General features: G+C 37.7%; 1 protein-coding gene across 1 annotated transcript in view; it reads right to left on the bottom strand.

Annotated features, from left to right (window-relative positions):
* COL19A1 (collagen type XIX alpha 1 chain) overlaps positions 1-19,854 on the bottom strand; it is a 406,965-nt gene that overhangs the window by 137,263 nt on the left and 249,848 nt on the right. Inside the window, exon 17 of the mRNA XM_051855528.3 lies at positions 7,479-7,532. Coding sequence (XP_051711488.2) covers positions 7,479-7,532 — 54 coding nt within the window. The remainder of the gene's footprint in view (positions 1-7,478; positions 7,533-19,854) is intronic.

Here is a 19,854-nt window from a genome sequence, read left to right on the forward strand (position 1 = left end):
CACGCACTCAGTTGGCCACTGAGCCAAACACGCACTCCAGAATAATTTCTCATTCTCAAGACAGCTGTGAGGATCTCAGGAGACACTGTAAGCATAGTATTAAATAGAAAGCTACTACAGTGACAAACTCCCCCAGGGCGGTGCACTTCTGTCTCTTCTGAACCTGTTTCCTCGGGGGCTAGTATTATTTCCTCCCACAAGAATTTGCCTAATGCTCCCATGCTTCATCTTCCTGAAAAAGTCTCAATCAGAATCTCTGTGTATTTGAAGGTATCAATCCTGCCATCCGCATGTGATGTTTTTCCATCTGCTACGGCTTGAATATGGCTCCCAAATATCATGTATTGGAAACTTAATCCCCAAAGTCATATATGAATTGTATTCGGGACTGGGGATTGTAGGAGGTAATCAGGAATTGATGAGGTCCTGCAAGTGAGGCTCCCATGACACAACGGTGGGTTTATAAGAAGAGGAAGAGAAACCCAAGCCAGAAAGCTTGTTCTGTCTCACTGTGTGATGCCCTCAGCCAGATGCCTGTCTTATACTGTGCACCTTCCAGAATCAAGAGGTAAATTACCCAGCCTCTGGTATTCACTTACAGCAACAAAATGGATTAAGACACCTTTTAGTAAAGAGTACTCATTTGAGAAAAGATGGCAGAAATTCTTTGGAAGAATTCGGAGATTTTTCTTCTTCATAGTTAAGATTAGTTTTACCCTTTCACAGAAAAATGAGCAAACACTTTATAAATAATATGTTCAAGCAAGGGGTTATAATACACACACACACACACACACACACACACAATTAGCTAAATAGAAAGTTGTGGGGGGCCAGCGCTTTGGTGCAGTGGGTTAATGCCCTGGCCCAAAGTGCCAGCATCCCATATGGGCACCGGTTTGAGACCTGGCTGCTCCACTTCTTGTCCAGCTCTCTGATATGGCCTGAGAAAGCAGTAGAAGATGGCCCAAGGGCTTGGGCCCCTGCACCCACATGGGAGACCAGGAAGAAGCTCCTGGCTTTGGGTCAGCTCAGCTCCGCTCCTGCTGTTGCGGCCATCTGGGGAGTGAACCAGGATGGAGGACCTTCCTCCCTCCCTCCCTCCCTCCCTCTCTCCCTTCCTCTCTCCCTCCCTCTCTCCCTCCCTTTCCCTCTCCCTCTGTAACTCTTTCACATAAATAAATAAATAAATCTTAAAAAAAAGAAAGCTGCGGGGGATTAGTTTTGATAAACTACTTGTGTTTCTCATACAAACATTTTTAAATTGTGCAAAAGGGGCCAGCATCGTGGCATAGTTGGTTAAGCTGCCGCCTGTGATATCAGCATCCCAAAGGGGCACTGGTCTGAGTCCTGGCTGTTCTACTTCTGATTTTGCTCCCTGCTTATGTGCCTGGGAAGATAATCTAAGTCTGTGGGCCTCTGCACTCATGTGGGAGACCCGGAGGAAGTTCCTGGCTCTTGGCTGAAGCCTGGCCCAGCCCTGGCTGTTGTGGCCATTTGGGGAGTAAACCAGCAGATGGAAGATTTGCCCCCTCCTCTCTGTCTGTCTCCCCTTTGCTCTACTTGTAACTCTGCATTTCAAATAAATAAAAATAAATCTTTAAAAATAAATAAGTAAACTGTAAAAATAACCCACACATTTGACTTCAGAATTAAGAGTCTTGGGCAGAAGAATTGACTAAAATGTTTTAATTATTTGAGAAGCTTCAGATCATTTCTTTTAATCTTCATAGACACTCCCCTAACAAATAACACTAGCTTTGACTTTGGGAACACCTCTAAATCCCCAAAGGGCAGAGCATTTTCTTGAGGAAACTGAACAAAGAATGCTGCTATCAAAGCATTCTTTTATTCTTTTCAGAGAATGACACTGACTAGAATAAAATTTTTCTTCCATAGATTTTGTGAAAATGAATTGTATCCTATATGGGCACTGGTTCAAGTCCTGGCTGTTCCTTTTCCAATCCAGCTCTCTGCTGTGGTCTGGGAAAACAGTAGCAGATGGCCCAAGTGCTTGGGCCCCTTACACCCAAGTGGGAGACCCGGAAGAAGCTCCTGACTCCTGGCTTTGGATCGGCTCAGCTCCAGCCATTGTGGCCATTTAGGGAGTGAACCAGTGGAAAGAAGACCTTTCTGTCTGTCTCTCTCTCTCTGTGTCTGTAACTCTACCTCTCAAATAACTAAGATATTTTTAAAATGTTGTAAAATACTCATTTGAGGGATAGTGCATATTATGTAATTACTATTTGGTAAGAGAGATAAAATTAAAAATTAAAAAAAATATTTCATGTTATAAGAAATTCTAACACATGCTTTATGAAGCTCACATGCTGGCCACTAGGGTGAGTCACACACTATCTCCAATCCCAATTAGTAGAATTTTAGCTGCTCCAAACCCTTTTCTTGCTCTCTTAATTGTATTCCCTCCTGAGGTGAAGTACATGAAGTCACATAGGGTACAATAAATGAAAACAAAATAAATGAAAAACAACAACACTTTGATCTAAAAATATCCACAAATAAACTTGGATGTCTCTTAAGCTAAATAGTAACAAAAAACAAACAGACCCATGGTACAGTTCACAGAGATAACAAATACTCTTCAGATAAACTTAAAAAAATTTGTAGAAAAATAGAATAATAAGGTGTTTATTTTGGTACAAAAACTTTTGAAATCCATGCATACTTTTTCCCATGAACTTTTTGAAGATCCCTCATATGCATGGATTTCAAAGATTTTGCATCAAATAAACATCTTTTCATGCCATTGTCAATGAACTTTTACCTTTATACTATGATAGCTACAATGAATCTTGCTTATTATATCCATAATCTAGCTTTAATCTAACACTTGAGTGACCTCCCAGTGAAATCTGGTCATGAGACTCCAGCTTAGAACTCTACCTGCATTCTCATAGCTTCCATAGCTTATGAGCCCTCACACAAATTCTGCCAGGATTCCTCTCCGGCTTGATTTCATCGCCGCTGGCTGAGTGCTGTATATCTCACCTGCCTGAGGCTGCCTACCTGTCCTGTCTCCAATCTCCAGAGATTCCATACTCTATATTTTTGCGGCGACTGATTCATTCCACCAGCAATACCTGGCTCATTTACCCCTTCTTTTCCATCTGCTTCTCTGGAGAAACTTCTTCAATTCGCTATGTTTCTGCTCTAAGTTCCTGAGGGAAACCACCTTTAACCATTCTCCTCCTCCATTCACACTTCTGCAAATTAGATTTGAATCTCCCAGAAGACAAGGATCATATCATATTCAGTTTTTGCAAGCCAGCTCCTAACAGAGTGTTAGGCACATAGTAGGACCCTAAATAAATATTTGTGAAAATCTTGAACAATGTGAATTAGAAACACTTAGACTTTTTTATGAGTTTCTTAAAATGTTCATTATTATGACCTTGAAAAGACTGCTTTTGCAAAAGCTCTCTTTGCTTCTAATCATTTGGGAAATAACAGTTCTCTTTTGAAAGTACATTATGTTTAGAAAAATTAAACATGAAGGTGGCACAGAGAAATGTAGGGAGCCAATTATTTCCCCTTTCTTTTCAATGCTGTCCTCAACTAAGCTTTGTAAGTACGGATAGGTGCTCCATAGGATTTTTTGCAGCAAACTCAAATGCACATCATCTATTTAACCTATGATGTGAACAACTTCAAAAAACAGAATGGCTGATGAACATTGTACCCCAAGGTGAAGTTTTGATGATACTTATAGAAAAGATATTTCAATCAATTAGAGGAGTCCCAGAGTCAGAAAGATAGTTTTCAGAAACTATAATTCCTAAATAGAAAATGAGCTGATGATTAGCCCAATACTTTCATTTTACAAAAGAGCTGATCCATGTATAAATGATTTTCTTTTCTTTTCTTTTTTTTGACAGGCAGAGTTAGACAGTGAGAGAGAGAGAGACAGAGGGAAAGGTCTTCCTTTTTCCATTGGTTCACCCCCCAAGTGGCCGCTATGGCAGGCGTGTTGCGGTCCGTGGGCTGTGCCGATCTGAAGCCAGGAACCAGGTACTTCCTCCTGGACTCCATGAGGGCGCAGGGTCCAAGCACTTGGGCCTTCCTCCACTGCACTCCCGGGCCACAGCAGAGAACTGGACCCGAAAACGAGCAACTTGGACAGAATCTGGTAAATGATTTTATTTTCAATATAGATTGTCCCTCATTTCTTCAGTCTAATGAATTGGGTATTTTACTATGTTAAAATGTTAGTAGGAGCTGGTGTTGTAACACTGCCATTCCATATGGAATTCTGGCTCCTCCATTTCTGATACAACTCTCTGCTAATGACTGGGAACGCATCAGAGGATGGTCCAAGTGCTTGGGACCCTGCACCCATATGAGAGACCTAGATGAAGCTCCTGGCTCCCTGTTTTGGCCTGGCTCAGCTCTGGTCATTGCTGCCATTTGAGGAGTGAACCAGTAGATGAAAAGTCTCTCTCTCTCTCTGTCACTCCTTCTCTCTATGTATGTAATTCAGCCTTTCAAATATTTATAAATATTTAAAATATATATAATTTATAATATAAATTATTTATATGTTTAAATTATATATTTACATATAAATATATTTAAATGTAAATATATATAATTTATAATATAAGTATTTATAAATATTTTATAAAAGTTAATAAACCACTTTTCTCTCAAATACTATATACTCAGGATTTAATTAAGGACTATGGATCAAACCCATAGCTGATTTTACCACTGAAATTTAAACTTTGAAATAAGTAAACACTTCTCACTTTTAAATACTCTGGCAATAAACTAAAACTTGTGGAATTGAATGTTACAGATCCTTTCAGATAGTTATGTTTTTCTTAAGATTCTAAATCCTTTAGTAAACTCATTTGATCAATAGTTGAGAACTTATTTCAGAATTCAGTGTAATTCTCTTATTTTTTTCAGTGTAATTCTTTCCTAGACATCTGGAAAATTTGTCATAAAGACTTTCTATATTCAAATTCATCCTGTGAGACAACAATCACCCAGGTTTAAAAGCAGCATCATTTTTCTAGAAAACTACATGAAGGTCTAATCTTGCCTGTTAGCATTCACCAGCTTTCTTCCTTAAAGCATAAAATAATTGTTGAAAAAAAATTTTTTTTTTTGACAGGCAGAGTGGATAGTGAGAGAGAGAGACAGAAAGGTCTTCCTTTTGCCGTTGGTTCACCCTCCAATGGCCGCCGCGGCCGGCACGCTGTGGCCGGCGCACGGCACTGATCCTAAGGCAGGAGCCAGGTGCTTCTCCTGGTCTCCCATGGGGTGCAGGGCCCAAGCACCTGGGCCATCCTCCACTGCACTCCCGGGCCACAGCAGAGAGCTGGCCTGGAAGAGGGGCAACTGGGAAAGAATCCGGCGCCCCGACCAGGACTAGAACCCGGTGTGCCGGCGCTGCTAGGTGGAGGATTAGCCTATTGAGCTGTGGCGCCGGCCTTGTTGAAAATCTTACAATATGTTTTCTGTTTTGCAAAAAAGGGAATAAACATCAACAAAGCTGATTTTTTTAAAGACTAGATGCCAAGATACCCAATTTCATCTCCCTTCCCTCTTGATTTTATACTCAATGTTAATTAACACCAATGACTTGTCAATAGGCAATCTACTTGAATGGCTAAAGTGAAATGAAATCAATGACACGGACAGTAATCTTGCTCATTTTTAGCATATGACCACATTCTAAGAAACTCCCAAGGTATTGGGTCCAGAGCTCTTCAGTGGTAGTGCAGGATTCTGTTCTTTAAAATGTCACTTATTTGGTCTTCATTTTCTTATCTATAAGCTATATTCATTTGCTTACTCACTTGTTAAACATTCAATAACCACATGCCACAGTCCAGAAATCATGCAAGGGAAGGGCAGGGAAGATTATGTTACAGATTACAAAATAAAGAAGGCCACAGAGGAGAACAGGCAAAGGCAGAAAAGGCAAACCATGAAGAGCCTAGAATGGCATATGGCATCCATCTTTCTTGAGGCTCTAGATATAAAGCCTTAAGTTACATGGTCAGAGTTATGCTTTTAGGTATTATTCCACTTGGAGAAGATATAGGAAGGAGAACAACTTTTAGATGGCTTTAAACATATAGACATAACTTCACTAAGGCACTGGTGAGAAGGATGGAGAGGAAGAGAGGGATTCATGAGCTGTTTGGATGTAACATTGACATATTCTAGGTTGATAAGGAGGATGAAGGAGAGAAAAAATATCTAGTGTTATTTTTAGAACTTAGTTTTGGGCCTGCTAATTTTTTAGTACATAGGAGACCTCCAAGTAGAGACTGACAAGAAATGGGATGTATAACCCAGCAGGAATGAAAAAGACTGGGATTCTTCAGTCCATCCAAAATACAAATGCAGATGGACGGGAAGTTGTTGATGAAGGGGATAAAAAGAATGCTCCTAGAGTTAGGAAAAAAATCCATGTCAGAATACTAAGAACACAGAGAATTTCAAGGTGAGACCATTCAATTGTGCAAATTTCTGTGTTGTAGTAAAGTAAGATGAAACCTGGAAAGTGCCTAGGGAATTTGGTGATTAAGACACTATTGGTGACATAGAGAGTGTAGTGTCAGTGCAGTAGCTTGAATGCAAACAAGATTCTGGTGGGTTAAGGATTTAACAGAAGCACAAACAAATGGAATTTTTTTTTTCTAGAAACTTGGAATAATGTAGTAAGATAACTGGTTAGAAGATCTTGTCAACAACATAGTGTGAAATTCTACTAACAAAACCATTTGAATCAAGAAAGTAAATGCGCATCTCCAGATATCTGTCTTACTACTAGCCTTCATGTTAAGAAATCAAGGAAATGTTGTGGCATAGCAGGTTAAGCTGTCACCTGTGATGTCAGCATCCCATATAGGCACCAGTTAAAGACCCAGCTGCTCCACTTCCAGTCCAGCTCCCTGTTAATGTGCCTGGTAAAGCAGCAGAAGATGGCCCAAGTGCTTGGGCCCCTGCACTCATGTGGGAGGATCAGAAGCAGATCTGGGCCCCTGGCTTCAGCCTGGCACAACCCTGGCCATTGCAGCCATTTGGGGAGTAAACAAGCAGGAGAGAGATCTATTTCTGTAACTCTGCCTTTCAAATAAATAAAAAATCAATCTTAAAAAAAAAGTAATCAGGAAATGGAGGTCATATAGATTCAAAACAGGACTCATCTATTTGGACACCTGGTTTAGGGATATCCAGGGAGGCAGTGCACTTATTCCTAACCATGTAATAAAGAAGTGGGTAAACTGTATGGACAGCTACTGGCCTCCCTTCTCACTTGGTTTGCAGTAGTGAGGGTATGGTTTATGAAAAACAAATTACTCACCCAGGTACTGAAATCCTCATTTAAACAGTAGAAAGAATAAAGTGATTATTCACAGGGGAGTAAAGTAAACCTTGAGTAAACACATAGAAATAAAGAGGGTCACTCCAAAGGGACAGTCATCCTATGGTTTACTCACAGGAGGTCCTGGGGGTCCCGGTTTTCCTGGAGGTCCTGGTTTTCCTCGTCTTCCCTTCAAACAAAAGAAAAAATGCATAAAAGCTGTGATTCTATTTTAATATAACATTAAGTGGCAACATCAAAGATAGTAAAAATGAACAAAATACTAAAAACATTTCCAAGTCCACATTATTTTTAAGCATTAATGAATTCTTTTTTTTTTAACTTTTATTTAATGAATATAAATCTCCAAAGTACAGCTTATGGATTACAATGGCTTCCCCCCCATAACGAACCTCCCACCTGCAACCCTCCCCTTTCCCACTCCCTCTCCCCTTCCATTCACATCAAGATTCATTTTCGTTTCTCTTTATATACAGAAGATCAATTTAGCATACATTAAGTAAAGATTTCAACAGTTTGCTCCCACACAGAAACATAAAGTGAAAAATACTGTTTGAGTGCTAGTTATAGCATTAAATCTCAATGTACAGCACACTAAGGACAAAGATCCAACATGAGGAGTAAGTGCACAGTGACTCCTGTTGTTGACTTAACAAATTGACACTCTTGTTTATGGCATCAGTAATCAACCTAGGCTCTTGTCATGAGCTGCCAAGGCTATGGAAGTCCCCTGAGTTCACTGACTCTGATAATTTTTAGACAAGGCCATGGTCTAAGTGGAAGTTCTTTCCTCCCTTCAGAGAAAGGTACCTCCTTCTTTGATGACCCGTTCTTTCCACTGGGATCTCACTCGCGGAGATCTTTCATTTAGGGTTTGTTTTTTTTTTTTTTTTTTTTTTTTTTTTTTTTTTTTTTTTTTGCCAGAGTGTCTTGGCTTTCCATGCCTGAAATACTCTCATGGGCTTTTCAGCTGGATCCGCATGCCTTAAGGGCTGATTCTGAGGCCAGAGTGCTGTTTAGGACATTTGCCATTCTATGGGTCTGCTGTGTATCTCACTTCCCATGTTGGATCATTCTCTCCCTTTTTTATTCTATCAGCTAGTATTTGTAGACACTATTCTTGTTTATGTGATCCCTTTGGTTCTTAGTCCTATCATTATGATCAATTGTGAACAGAAATTGATCACAGCTCTTGTCCTGACGGTTGATGCACAATGTAATACTTTATCCATTTTAGTATTTTTTTTGTTCTAATACCATTGGTTGAACTCTGCAATTAACACACAATTATTCTTAGGTGTTTATATTTTAACTGAAAAGTGATCCCTGTTGGAAAACATTATGTTGAGTGAAATAAGCCCATCCCAAAGGGACAAATACCACTTGTTCTCCTTGATAGGTGACAACTAACTGAGCACCAAAAAGGAAACCTGTTAAAGTGAAATGAACACTATGAGAAACGGTGACTTGATCAGCCCTCACCCTGACTGTTGATGAGCAACTTGATATGTTACCCTCTTAGTATTTTGTTTGTTTGTTCTACTTAATACTTTTGGTTGAATACTGTAATCAATACAGAATTCTTTTTAAGTGCTGAAACTTAGCTGAAAAGTGATCGCTGTTAAATATGAGACTGGGAATAAGAGAGGGAAGAGATGTGCAATTCGGGACACGCTCAAGCTGACTTACCTCAAACGGTAGAGTTAGAAACATACCAGGGGATTCCAATTCAATCCCATCAAGGTGGCATGTACCAATGCCATCTCACTAAGCATTAATGAATTCTAAAAGTTGTGCACCAATTGCTAATGAGCACAATGTAGACATGGTACCTGAAAAAATAAATCTTAACTTTTATCAGTAGACCTTCAAGAGCTATCTACTTATTTTGATACTCTAGCAAAGCAATAAAATGTATCTGAAAGATGATCTAAGATTGGCATTTTATCTGATGATTCTGTGGTTTCAGATACAATTATAAAGGCATCTGTTATCTTGAGTTGATGTTTATCAAAGAGGGTTTACACTGATGATGGGATTGGGTTTTAACTTGAATATTTTTGCACATCCTTTTAGACTTAACAGTTTAGAATCTCTGGGGATGGGAGTCTTGATCTGAACTTTTAAAACCACTCCAGTTAATTATTATGCTTGCTAAAATTTGAAAAGCACTTCCCTAAGTCTTATTCTTAGTATATATTTTATATGAGCACATGTATGCACTAGTTCTTTTCTTGCCTTTGGATGGTTAAGTTGCTTTGTAGGTGAACTAATGTGTAATTCTTTCACATAAATCCTCATTATTGCAACCAAATAGGAACTCCCAAGTTTACAAATAGCTAAATTTCAGTGGCGGGAGTGAGAAAGATAGTTTTGTGCTAACATCTCTAAGTAACTGGGTGGTGAATATCATTTAAAAGCATTTATCTATTTATTACAAAATTATTTTCTTAAACTTTTTTCCAAAAAAGGACAGCACAAGTACTGAAAACATTCATTTTGAATGATAAGTATTTCTAAGCATATATTTTTCAATTTCATCATTACTAACAATTATTTGATCACTATATGGATAGAATATTAACACAAGTACATATTAAAGTTTATTGATATTTGAAAACTAAAAGTATTAGGTTGATCTTTTCAATGATTATTTTTTTGAGAAGTGTAAGCTTAAACATACAAAGGGCCCTTTCATTCACTAATTTTCTTAGTCTGAAAGTGTCAGGCAAAGTTACTCAATCTCTGTTTTTCACCTAGGCTTGGAGTAGAGTAGAAGTCTAAGGCCAGGGTAATTTTTGGGAGGTAAGCAAAAAATATGGTAAGAATGGGTGAGAAATATATCCACAGTTTCTGAAGGCAAACTAAGGTAATACCACAAAGGGCTTCATATAAACAGAGCAGCCTTTTCCATAAATAACCCTAGTTAACATCTACAAAATAGATTTGTAAAAAATTTACTAAGAACAGAATTATTTTTAGTGTATTTATTTACTGTCTGTCTTAGAGACCTAAACCTTGAAGTTCTTTTATGGAACTGTAAGATGGGAATGAATACATAATTTAATATTCTGTGTACTTAATACATATATACCATTTTTTAGTGTTGAGTTTACATTTTCTGGAAATCAATGTATTCCATCTTTTAGTAAATATACATCAATTAGCCTGTCAGGAGTAATCAATGATACAGTGATTACTTAGACAAAGCACTGTCATTTATTAATTCACAGGTGCACAATAAAACTGAATCAATGGTATCTAAGCAATTGGCTCTTTCTTTCAGCATGCCATAGGTTGAGGTAAGTTAAACCACAGGACCAACTTTGCTTATGTTCCCTTTTCTCCAAAGGGATCATATAAATTGATTTGGGCAGTAAGTGGGGAAATTGAGACCGGTTATTGATCAAACTCTGTCAGAGTGCATGTTTAAGAGTAACCAGGTGAGATATAAGAACATAATACTGACAGTGTAAAATGAGGAGTCAAAAGCTTCCAACATTGGGTATTGTAAGGGCATGCATCTAAATTCTTGTATCTGCATCTCTGCCAATTTCCATGATCATATGAGTCAGTTGCCTCTCAGAGTCTTCTGAATGTGTACAGCAGAGGAGTGTAGAGAGGAAGCTGATTTTGTATATGTGTCCTTGCCCGGGTGTGCATATGCAGGTAAAATACTTTTGAAGGTCATTTAGTTAATGAGACACATTGTATGCAGATCACTTGAACTAGCACAAATTTTCAGCTTAAGCCTGGTTTTTAGACTTGAATTTCTAGTAATACCCTGAAGCCTATTTGAACAGTTTTAAAAGATGTCCTTCACAAAGCAACACAGTCACATTTTTCTTAGCCTGACACCAAGTATATTCTCAGAAAAGGGTTTACTTTAAAGTCCACTAAGTGCTAAGTCTCAGTGACCTGTAGAGGGGGCCCTGACAGGACAGTAGAGGGAAGGATGGATGAGAAATAAAAGTGGGAACTGCAGGGGTATGAGAGGGCTGTTGAGGACTGCAATTTCTATCAATATAAAGCTCCTAGCCTACTCTCAGACACCATTTTTCTTCTGCTCTGGAATTAACCCACTTGTCCATTTCCCTCCTTCGAGGGCCCCAAATGCTCAGAACATTTGCCCAGTGGCACCACCTCCTATTCCCCTCTAAAGATTTTTTCTCTTTTCACTTATAAAAAGGCTTAAGGATAGGCAAACATGTATTTAAGAGTTATGGTAGATTTTTGGTAGTTTGACTCTTTTATTATTTAATCTAAGACAATCTTTTTGTCTTATTATTAGTAATTATGTCAGGACATGAGGCACAAACTATTATCCTTGGACTAAAATCAGATTCCTTAACTTTCAAGGGAAAGTGTAATCTGCGAATCTTTGCTCTTTTCCACTCGGGGCTCTGGGGAACTGGACGAGGACACCTCGGGTCAGGGCCTGGGTTTAGGAGCTGCTGATGGCAGGCCTGTGGAGAGCATTGCAGTGCTCATTTGAGGAATGGCTATTGTGCATTTGTTTCCATTTCTGCCCCCTGCTATTTCAATCCTTATATTACAAGGCTCACTTTAGAGCCATTCTAAAATGAGGCAAAAAATGAGGACTCGGATGTGACTGGAGATGAAAATCCTGGCAGATAATTCAGAAAACTGTTAAACTGGGAGAAGTCCTTTTGGTTAGGGTGGCTGGTTTTTCTACTTTTTACTAGTTGAATGCTGTGGTTAGTGGTGAATTAAACCTGATTATAGAGTAGATTAAAATTATCTCTGCAAAAAAATAAAAAGCAACTGTGACAAATTAGAGTCTGGGTAAATCTCCAAATGTAGTGAAATCTATTGTTCGAGCATTAGTACAATCAGGCTAATCTTACACTTGCCTGACAATTGGGTAATAAGGCACAACATACAGATTTACTCTATCAGGTTGCCCTGGAAACATCAAGGGGCTCAACATGTCAACTTCCTAATTGGCAACAAAGATTATTGGACAATAACTTAGATGCCTGCCTACTGATCTATACTCAATAGTATTCTGACCAGGCTATGCATGAGTATCACCGTAGGGGCTGGTTTAGCAGACTGTTAAAAAGTGCTGAGTTTTTGGATTGTGGGGCTTGGGTGAAATCTGAGAACTTGTATGTCTATCAAGCTCGTGGGCTGGGGACCACATTTTGAGAATCACTGCTCTAAAGCTAATTTATTTAATATATATAAAGTCAAGCAATTATATTGAGCCCCTTATAGCCTGTAAAAAATTGTAGCTCAGAACAAAAAGAACTTTGTGAAATTTTGAGAATAAAGTGTTTATTGTAAAGATCAGAAGAACCTGGACTCCATGGAATTCCTGCCTACCATAAAATTTTACTTCTACTTTGCAACAGGATTGTGGAGGATTACAAAGGAGATCAGGATGGGTGTTTGGCCTGTTGGTTAGGATGGTTGGAATACCTGCATCCTTTATTGGAGTGCCTGAGTTTACTTCCCAGTTCTCCTTCTGATTCTAGTTTCCTGGTAATGCAGGCTCTGTGAGACAGCCGGTGATGAGTATCTGTGACCCCCCCACCCATGTGGGAGACCTGCAATGACCTTCAGCTCCTAACTCTGGCCTGGCCCAGCCTCAGCTGATACAGGCATTTAGAGGTGAACCAGCAGGTAGGGAGCTCCCTTGTTGGTTCTCATGTCTTCATCTGTCTCTTTGGCTCTAAGTAAAATTAACTTTTAAAAAAGGAAATTCATAAAATTTCTACTGCATATACCCATGAGTATGGCTACTACAAAGATTTAGAAAATAAGTATTGGGAAGGATTCGGAAAGGCTGGAATACTTGTGCATGTTAGCGGGACTGTGTAAAAATGAAGCCACTATTGAAAACAGCATGGAGTTAGAATTAGAAATTAGAATTAGAGATAGAATTACCCTGATTCAGAAATTCCACTTCTGGGTACAGACCCAGAAGAATTGAAAGCAGGACCAGGAAGAGACATTTGGGTTGGTATGTCCATAATAGCACAGCACTATTCTCAACAGCCAAGAAGTAGAACAAATGGACGAATGCATAAACAAAAAATGGGGTAAAATATACAATGGAATTTTTATTCAGTATTAAAAAAAGGAAGGAAATCCTGTCACATGCTACAAAATAGAGGAGACTTGAGGACATTATACTAAGTGAAAGAAAACAGCCATGATAGGAAAAATACTGTGTGATTTATATAAGAGACCAAAAATAGTCAAATTCACAGTGACAGAAAGTAGAAAGGTGGTTCTGAGGCACTGAAGGAAGGGGGAAAACAAAGTTATTTTAAAGGAATTGTTTCAATGTTTTAAGAGGAAAAAGTTCTGGAGACCTTTTCAAAACATGTGGATAGACAATATTACTGGACTTATATATTGGTAATGTTGTTAAATTTGATGCTAATCTATCTTTTACTACAATTGCAAAAAAATTCCTACCACAAAGTCTGGTAATATGGTGGTAATAATACTAATAAATGTTAGAACCTTTCCTCCATGCCCGTCTATAATCTTCTATCCAATTTTTTAATTTCTTCATATAAAATGTTTGATAATATTTCAAGGAAATCTTCTAAAATATATAGTTTACAGCTTTTAAAAAGGTGTGGTCAACACTTAACTGTGGATATACATTTTTAAAAAATTAACTTATTTATTTATGAGAGAGATGGAGAGGCAAAAGTAAGGGAGACAGGCAGACTGATTCCCATTTGCAGGAATGCCCAAATGCCCACAATGGCAGAGGCTAGCTTGAACCAGGCCAAAGCTGGGATCTAGGAGTTCAATTTAGGTCTCACATGTGGGTGTTGGTGACCCAATTACTTGATCCATCACTGCTGCTTTTTAAGGTCTGCATTAGTAAGAAGCTAAGAACCACAAGAACCACAACCAGATATGAACCCAGATATTAACTCAGATGTGGTAGAGTTTACTAACTGGCACCCCAACTAGATGAGGGCAAACATCAGCCCCAATGCATTTGGATTCAAAAAGAAATTTAAAATAACAATCATGATGGCCATTAAAAGTAGAAATAAAAATAACAAATTATACTTTACTCATATAATGAAATAGTATAACAGCAATGGAAATGAATACAAGTGTTTGATGTATAACAATATAGATGTTTCCTATGAACATGATGTTGATCAATTTGTATGCAGAACAAAACCAAACTGATCTATGCTGTTAGAAGTTGTAACGAGTTACCCACATTGGTGTGGGGAGTAACAGAAAGAAAGAATAAAAGAGGGTATGGAAGATGGTCGGTGATGTTCTGTTTCTTGAACTGTGTGCTACTTAAATGAGTGTATTTATTTTGTGAAAAAGTTTCAAATTGTATCTTTATTATATATAATTTTTTCTGAATGCATGCCACATTTCAATAAAAATTTAAAAAATGATAAGGGGTTTCCATGACAACACAATTTTATTTGAATGATATAATGACTTCATGTATGGTGTACAAGGCCACTATTGTCAGAAAAAAAGTGACTTAAATAGATAACATCTACAAATTTTCAACAGTAAAGGTAATGTTCCCAGGATAACTTGCAGTATGAGAGCACATGTATCTTAAATTAGACACTTGACTTATACACACTTGGCCCCTTCAGGGGCTTTAAGAAGAGAAGAATGCAAATTATGGCCTATTGCTACTTATCTGACAGATGGTTTTTGCTGTTGACAATGTTGATGATGAAGACGAAGTTACAGTGAAAACAGACTTAAATAAAGGACAGTATGCAGACCTCAAACCCACAAGACGAAACACATGTCTAAGTAGTCTTTATAAGTTGCCAGGTATTGCTAACACACAGCTGGCTCCTCCCAAATAGTTCCCTGTTTCCATGTGTATAGTTCACACACTCTCAGGCATCAGCTCAGCCTGAACAAGGCTCAAGGAAATGTCAAGGAAGAGGAGACAGAGCCTTGACTGGCACACACAACTGTGAATGAGGTGTTAATTACACAGGAAAACATTACAGACTATCTGGGAAGCTTGGTTTTCTTTTTTTATATTATGAACGGAAATAAGATTTATGACTGATGTTGTAAAGAATCACCACATTTAGAAATCAATGATATGTGCAAAAATGGGAATGGGATACTTATGTGAGGAATGCATAATAACCCAAGTGCACTTTATTTCTTAATAGATATTTAAAAATACATCTATGACAGCAACAATGCTAGTCATAAAGGTCTCATTACTTCAGGGATCAGACAAGTGGCTCTTGTAAGGACAGGGGAAGAGGCTGTAATTCAGTATCAACAAACAATTTAAAACAATTTTAGAGCTAAAGAAAGATGAATCCGTGCTATTGCTTTGCTCAGCAAGATTGGGCTCAGGGCACAGTTTCCACATCTCTCTGCCCCTTTCTTTCCATATCCTTGGATGGAACCTACCAGGAATTGCTGTGACTTTCTAAAACAAGTTAGAAATTGTTGTGACATTATTGTCTAATCCCCCCTGAGCCACAATGGAATAAATAGTAATTTGAATAAATGATTACATTTCACTAAAATGGGTATCCTGATTATTCACAATTTAGGTTATTTTGATGCTATAATTCTTGACATTTGACATTCTCTTGTTTTCTTATAATCAAGGCATACTTTTAAGTGTCACATTTGCTTAGAATTTGGACTTTTAAAAAATCTGCCACTCGGCCTGATTTCTGCTTGCCCTCACCTCACACCCTCCCATGACTCTGTAGGCCAAATGAAACTTCGCATTAGATCTGCCTGGACCCTGAACCATCTCGCCAAGCCACCATGTCTCAGTCCTGATTTCTGGATCTGTTTCCTAGGCTTGTCATCGCTAGTCTTTGCCAAAGCACACGATTCATCTTGGTATCACTGGTTGGGCAGCAGTAGGGTATGGCTAAACAATTTCTTGAACATGTCACAGTATGTTTTAACATCTCTGTGTGCCACATTAAGAGGATCAAAGCTGGACTAGTGAAAGTGTTCTTTCTTCCACATTTGGAAGTTCACAGGAGGCATGCTTCCAGACTGCAGAAGGGGAACCCCACGATATACACTGCTTTCCTGTTGACAGTCATGACACTGGGCTTCCTCGTCTCCAAACTCAAGCACTTTCAAAATGTGTCTTGAGTGTAGATGTTTAGTTCTAACATTTTTACATTTAGGGTAGATATACAATGGTAGTGTCTTATTTACTAGAAATATTAAAAAGAAAACAGGTTCATCTCAGACAAGTCAGAATCTAGGCCAGGTAAAAGGACAAAGCTCAGTATTACCAGCCAGCATTTTAATAAACAAACTGTTAATGACTTCTTATGTCAATATTTCAACTAATGTGAGGACACAGAGCATATTTTCAGGATTTGAGCTGCACACTTTAGAAGATATATTCTCACAGGATATATTGTATTTTCATTGTGAAGGATTGAATGGACAAGTGCCAAATAAATCCATAAACATATTTTGCAGTTATTCAATAACTTCCTGAAACATGAAGAGAATTCCAGAGGATCCATAAAATTAACTATAAAGGCCAGTTAATCTTGAAATTGAAAAAATTTCATCATGTAACTCTCAATTACTTGAAGTGAATTTAATGAGTTAAATTCATTTGGATATTTAAATGCCAGAAAGAAACCATGTCAAAAAGATATGAGTACATTTTATTCAGCAAAAATTTACTGTCACTGTTTTACATACTATGCTAGAGGAAAATGTATTAAGATAACTGAGAGAGCTGGATCTTGTCTTCATGGCACAGATTTCTGGATAGATTTATTCAAATGGTTATAGGTGAGCTTAGGAAATCCAGGGAGAGGAAGTTAGAATTAATTTCCTTCCCAAAAGTGCCAGCTTTAATAACTCTTTTTGGGCATCCCTTCAGGGAGGAGGAATCACAATGATGGGCAGGAAATATGGACAGAAAAAGTCCATACATTCGCATCAACAAGATAGGACTCTCTATCATAAAACAGCCCCGCCCTCCAAAACAGGGATGGCTTTCAATGGACACTTCTGCACTAACATGTTTTAGACACGTGTGTCCTCTTTGATCCTTTTGAGCCTTGGATAATCCTCATTAGCCTTTAGATTAAATGTGTTCAGAAAGCATTTTTCAGCCTACTAATGCTTTTCATTGCACAATTGATTGAAATATTGGGAAAATGTCTTGATGATCTTCAAAAATGGAACAGTTAAGGATATACTGCTAAGTAAACACTGGTAATATTTTTTCTTCATTTCCTTAAACTTAATAGCCAATGTCACTTGAAATAGTAATTGAATAAAAGTAATTTGAACTCTTTTCTTATCAGTCTACCTTCCCTTAGCTCCCATCAGTGTCAACATTTCCCACAATAAAGTTAGGGTTTCCTGGGAAAGGTACTGCATTTAGTCCAGCAAGCCCTGACTGTGGCTCTCTTGCCAATTCTCTTTGTTTTCTTCTTTTTCTCTATTCCCTTCTAGAGAAGAACCTCTTGGGCAGAAACTCCAAATGCTTATTGTTCCTGGCACCTTTAAATATCTACTACATAAATATATACATACATAAAGCTCTAGTAACCAACTGAGCTTTCTCAATCATAGAGAACTCATGCTATGACTTAATTTGTAGCTTTTCATTTGTTCAGTTGCCAACTTTCCATTGTATTTTACACTTGATCTTAGCCAAAAGGCTCAGAAGAAATTCCACTGTATTTTTATAGGACATTCACTCCCAATTTTGGCAGGCAGGTAGACAGAATCATTCATTAATTAAGAAACATTTGTCATCGTGAAGCTTATATTTCAGTATGAACAATACCAATAGATAACACAAGGCTCTTACTATAGGCCAGAAATCATTCAAAGCAATTTATACATATTTCTTCACTTAATCTTCAAAATATCTTTGAAGTAGTCCTATTTTCAGGTGAGACAAATGAGTGAGAATTAGTAATTTAATCTAGGCAGCTTGGTTGTACCTCCTCTTATCATCTTCATTCTGTTATCCTCATTACATATCTCATAAGTAAATGCATGACCTATGAATAGTGATTGGAATTATGAAACATAAAGAAGTACAAGGAGATAATATAGAAAGGTGTACAGTTTTAGACAGAAATATCAGGAGAAGCCTCAGCACAAACCTGAACCAAGTGAGTCCATGGGCCACACAAAATCTGAGGAAGAACTTTCTGCAGAGGGGAGAGCAATAACAAAGCTGAATAGGGTTTGCTGAGGGAAGAGTAAGAAATCCAGATGCTGACAAAAGAGCAAGTAAGTTTGTTGATTGGTAGGCAGGCCAAAACGTGCTTGGCCTTGTAGATTATAGTGAGAGTGCTGAGTTTAATTATTTTGACTATCATGAAAATCTGTGGGGAGTTTTGCCTTAAAGAAGTCATATAATGTAGGTTATATATGCCCCTTCCTACATAGTTAATAGCCTAGAAAACGAAACTGCTACAGATTCATATTTCAATACAGAGGCTCAGTAAAAATAATTTTAGGTTACCTGATTTAGATTGCTTATAACAATTTTTCATTATGTTTGTGCAGATAATCTGGAGTGAATTATATGTACAACATTTCCACTTGTGTAAAATATGTATGTCTTTATGTTACTGAATATAGTATCAACTTGTTTCTGATATTTATCTAGCTATTTTTTACTAAAAATATGGTACATAAAGAAGTGAGCTTTATTTCACTCTTCACTATAAACTATGGTTTTTAAAAGAGAGAAAGATGCAATGTGTAAGTAATCCTATAAGACTTATACAAGGATATTAATGAACTCACACTCAAGGGGAAAAATGTTCTTGAAACATGTCAGGATGAATTTTCAAGGGATAGACCTAATTAGCAGTGTCTGAAGCATACGCCATCACATTAGAAAACAAGAACTAGTCTCTGTGGACAGAATAGTAAGTTGGATTTTAAAACATTAACTACTCCAGTTAATATGTATGATTAATGAGCAATATGTCAGTTGGCTGGCCTAACTCAAGCAAAAGACCTTGCAAGGAAAAGGAAACAAAAGGATGTTTAATCTCACGCACAGAAACATGCTAATATAATTTATAATCCCATTTATATTATTATCAACCAATAACAGAATCCTTTGAGAAATAATCGCATAGTTTAGACATCTTTCAAGATATAAAATCAAAGATATAAAGATGCCTTAAACTATTAGATGACAGAAAGTGCCAATGATTTTGCACTCAGAGGCGCTAATGAAAGAAAAATCCCTCAATCATGGCTCATGACTGAGAAACCAACAACTAAAAGGAAACTATAAATTTGACTATTTTTATTTTTCTCCATATGTCAAAGTGCTTTTACTAGATGATTATTTGGAGAAGTCATATTGAAGATTTCTTTTGATCCAGTCACAGTGAAAACACATGCAGGTGAAATCTATTTGAAGTCAAGCTCTCCGGAGGCATGAGAAAAATTCAATCACTTGCGTATGAAACTCTAAACATGCAATAACCTGGTAATATTCA

The sequence above is a fragment of the Oryctolagus cuniculus genome, chromosome 5, assembly GCF_051225735.1.
Source record: "Oryctolagus cuniculus isolate XC-2025 breed Fujian yellow rabbit chromosome 5, ASM5122573v1, whole genome shotgun sequence".
Taxonomy (NCBI): Eukaryota; Metazoa; Chordata; class Mammalia; order Lagomorpha; family Leporidae; genus Oryctolagus; species Oryctolagus cuniculus.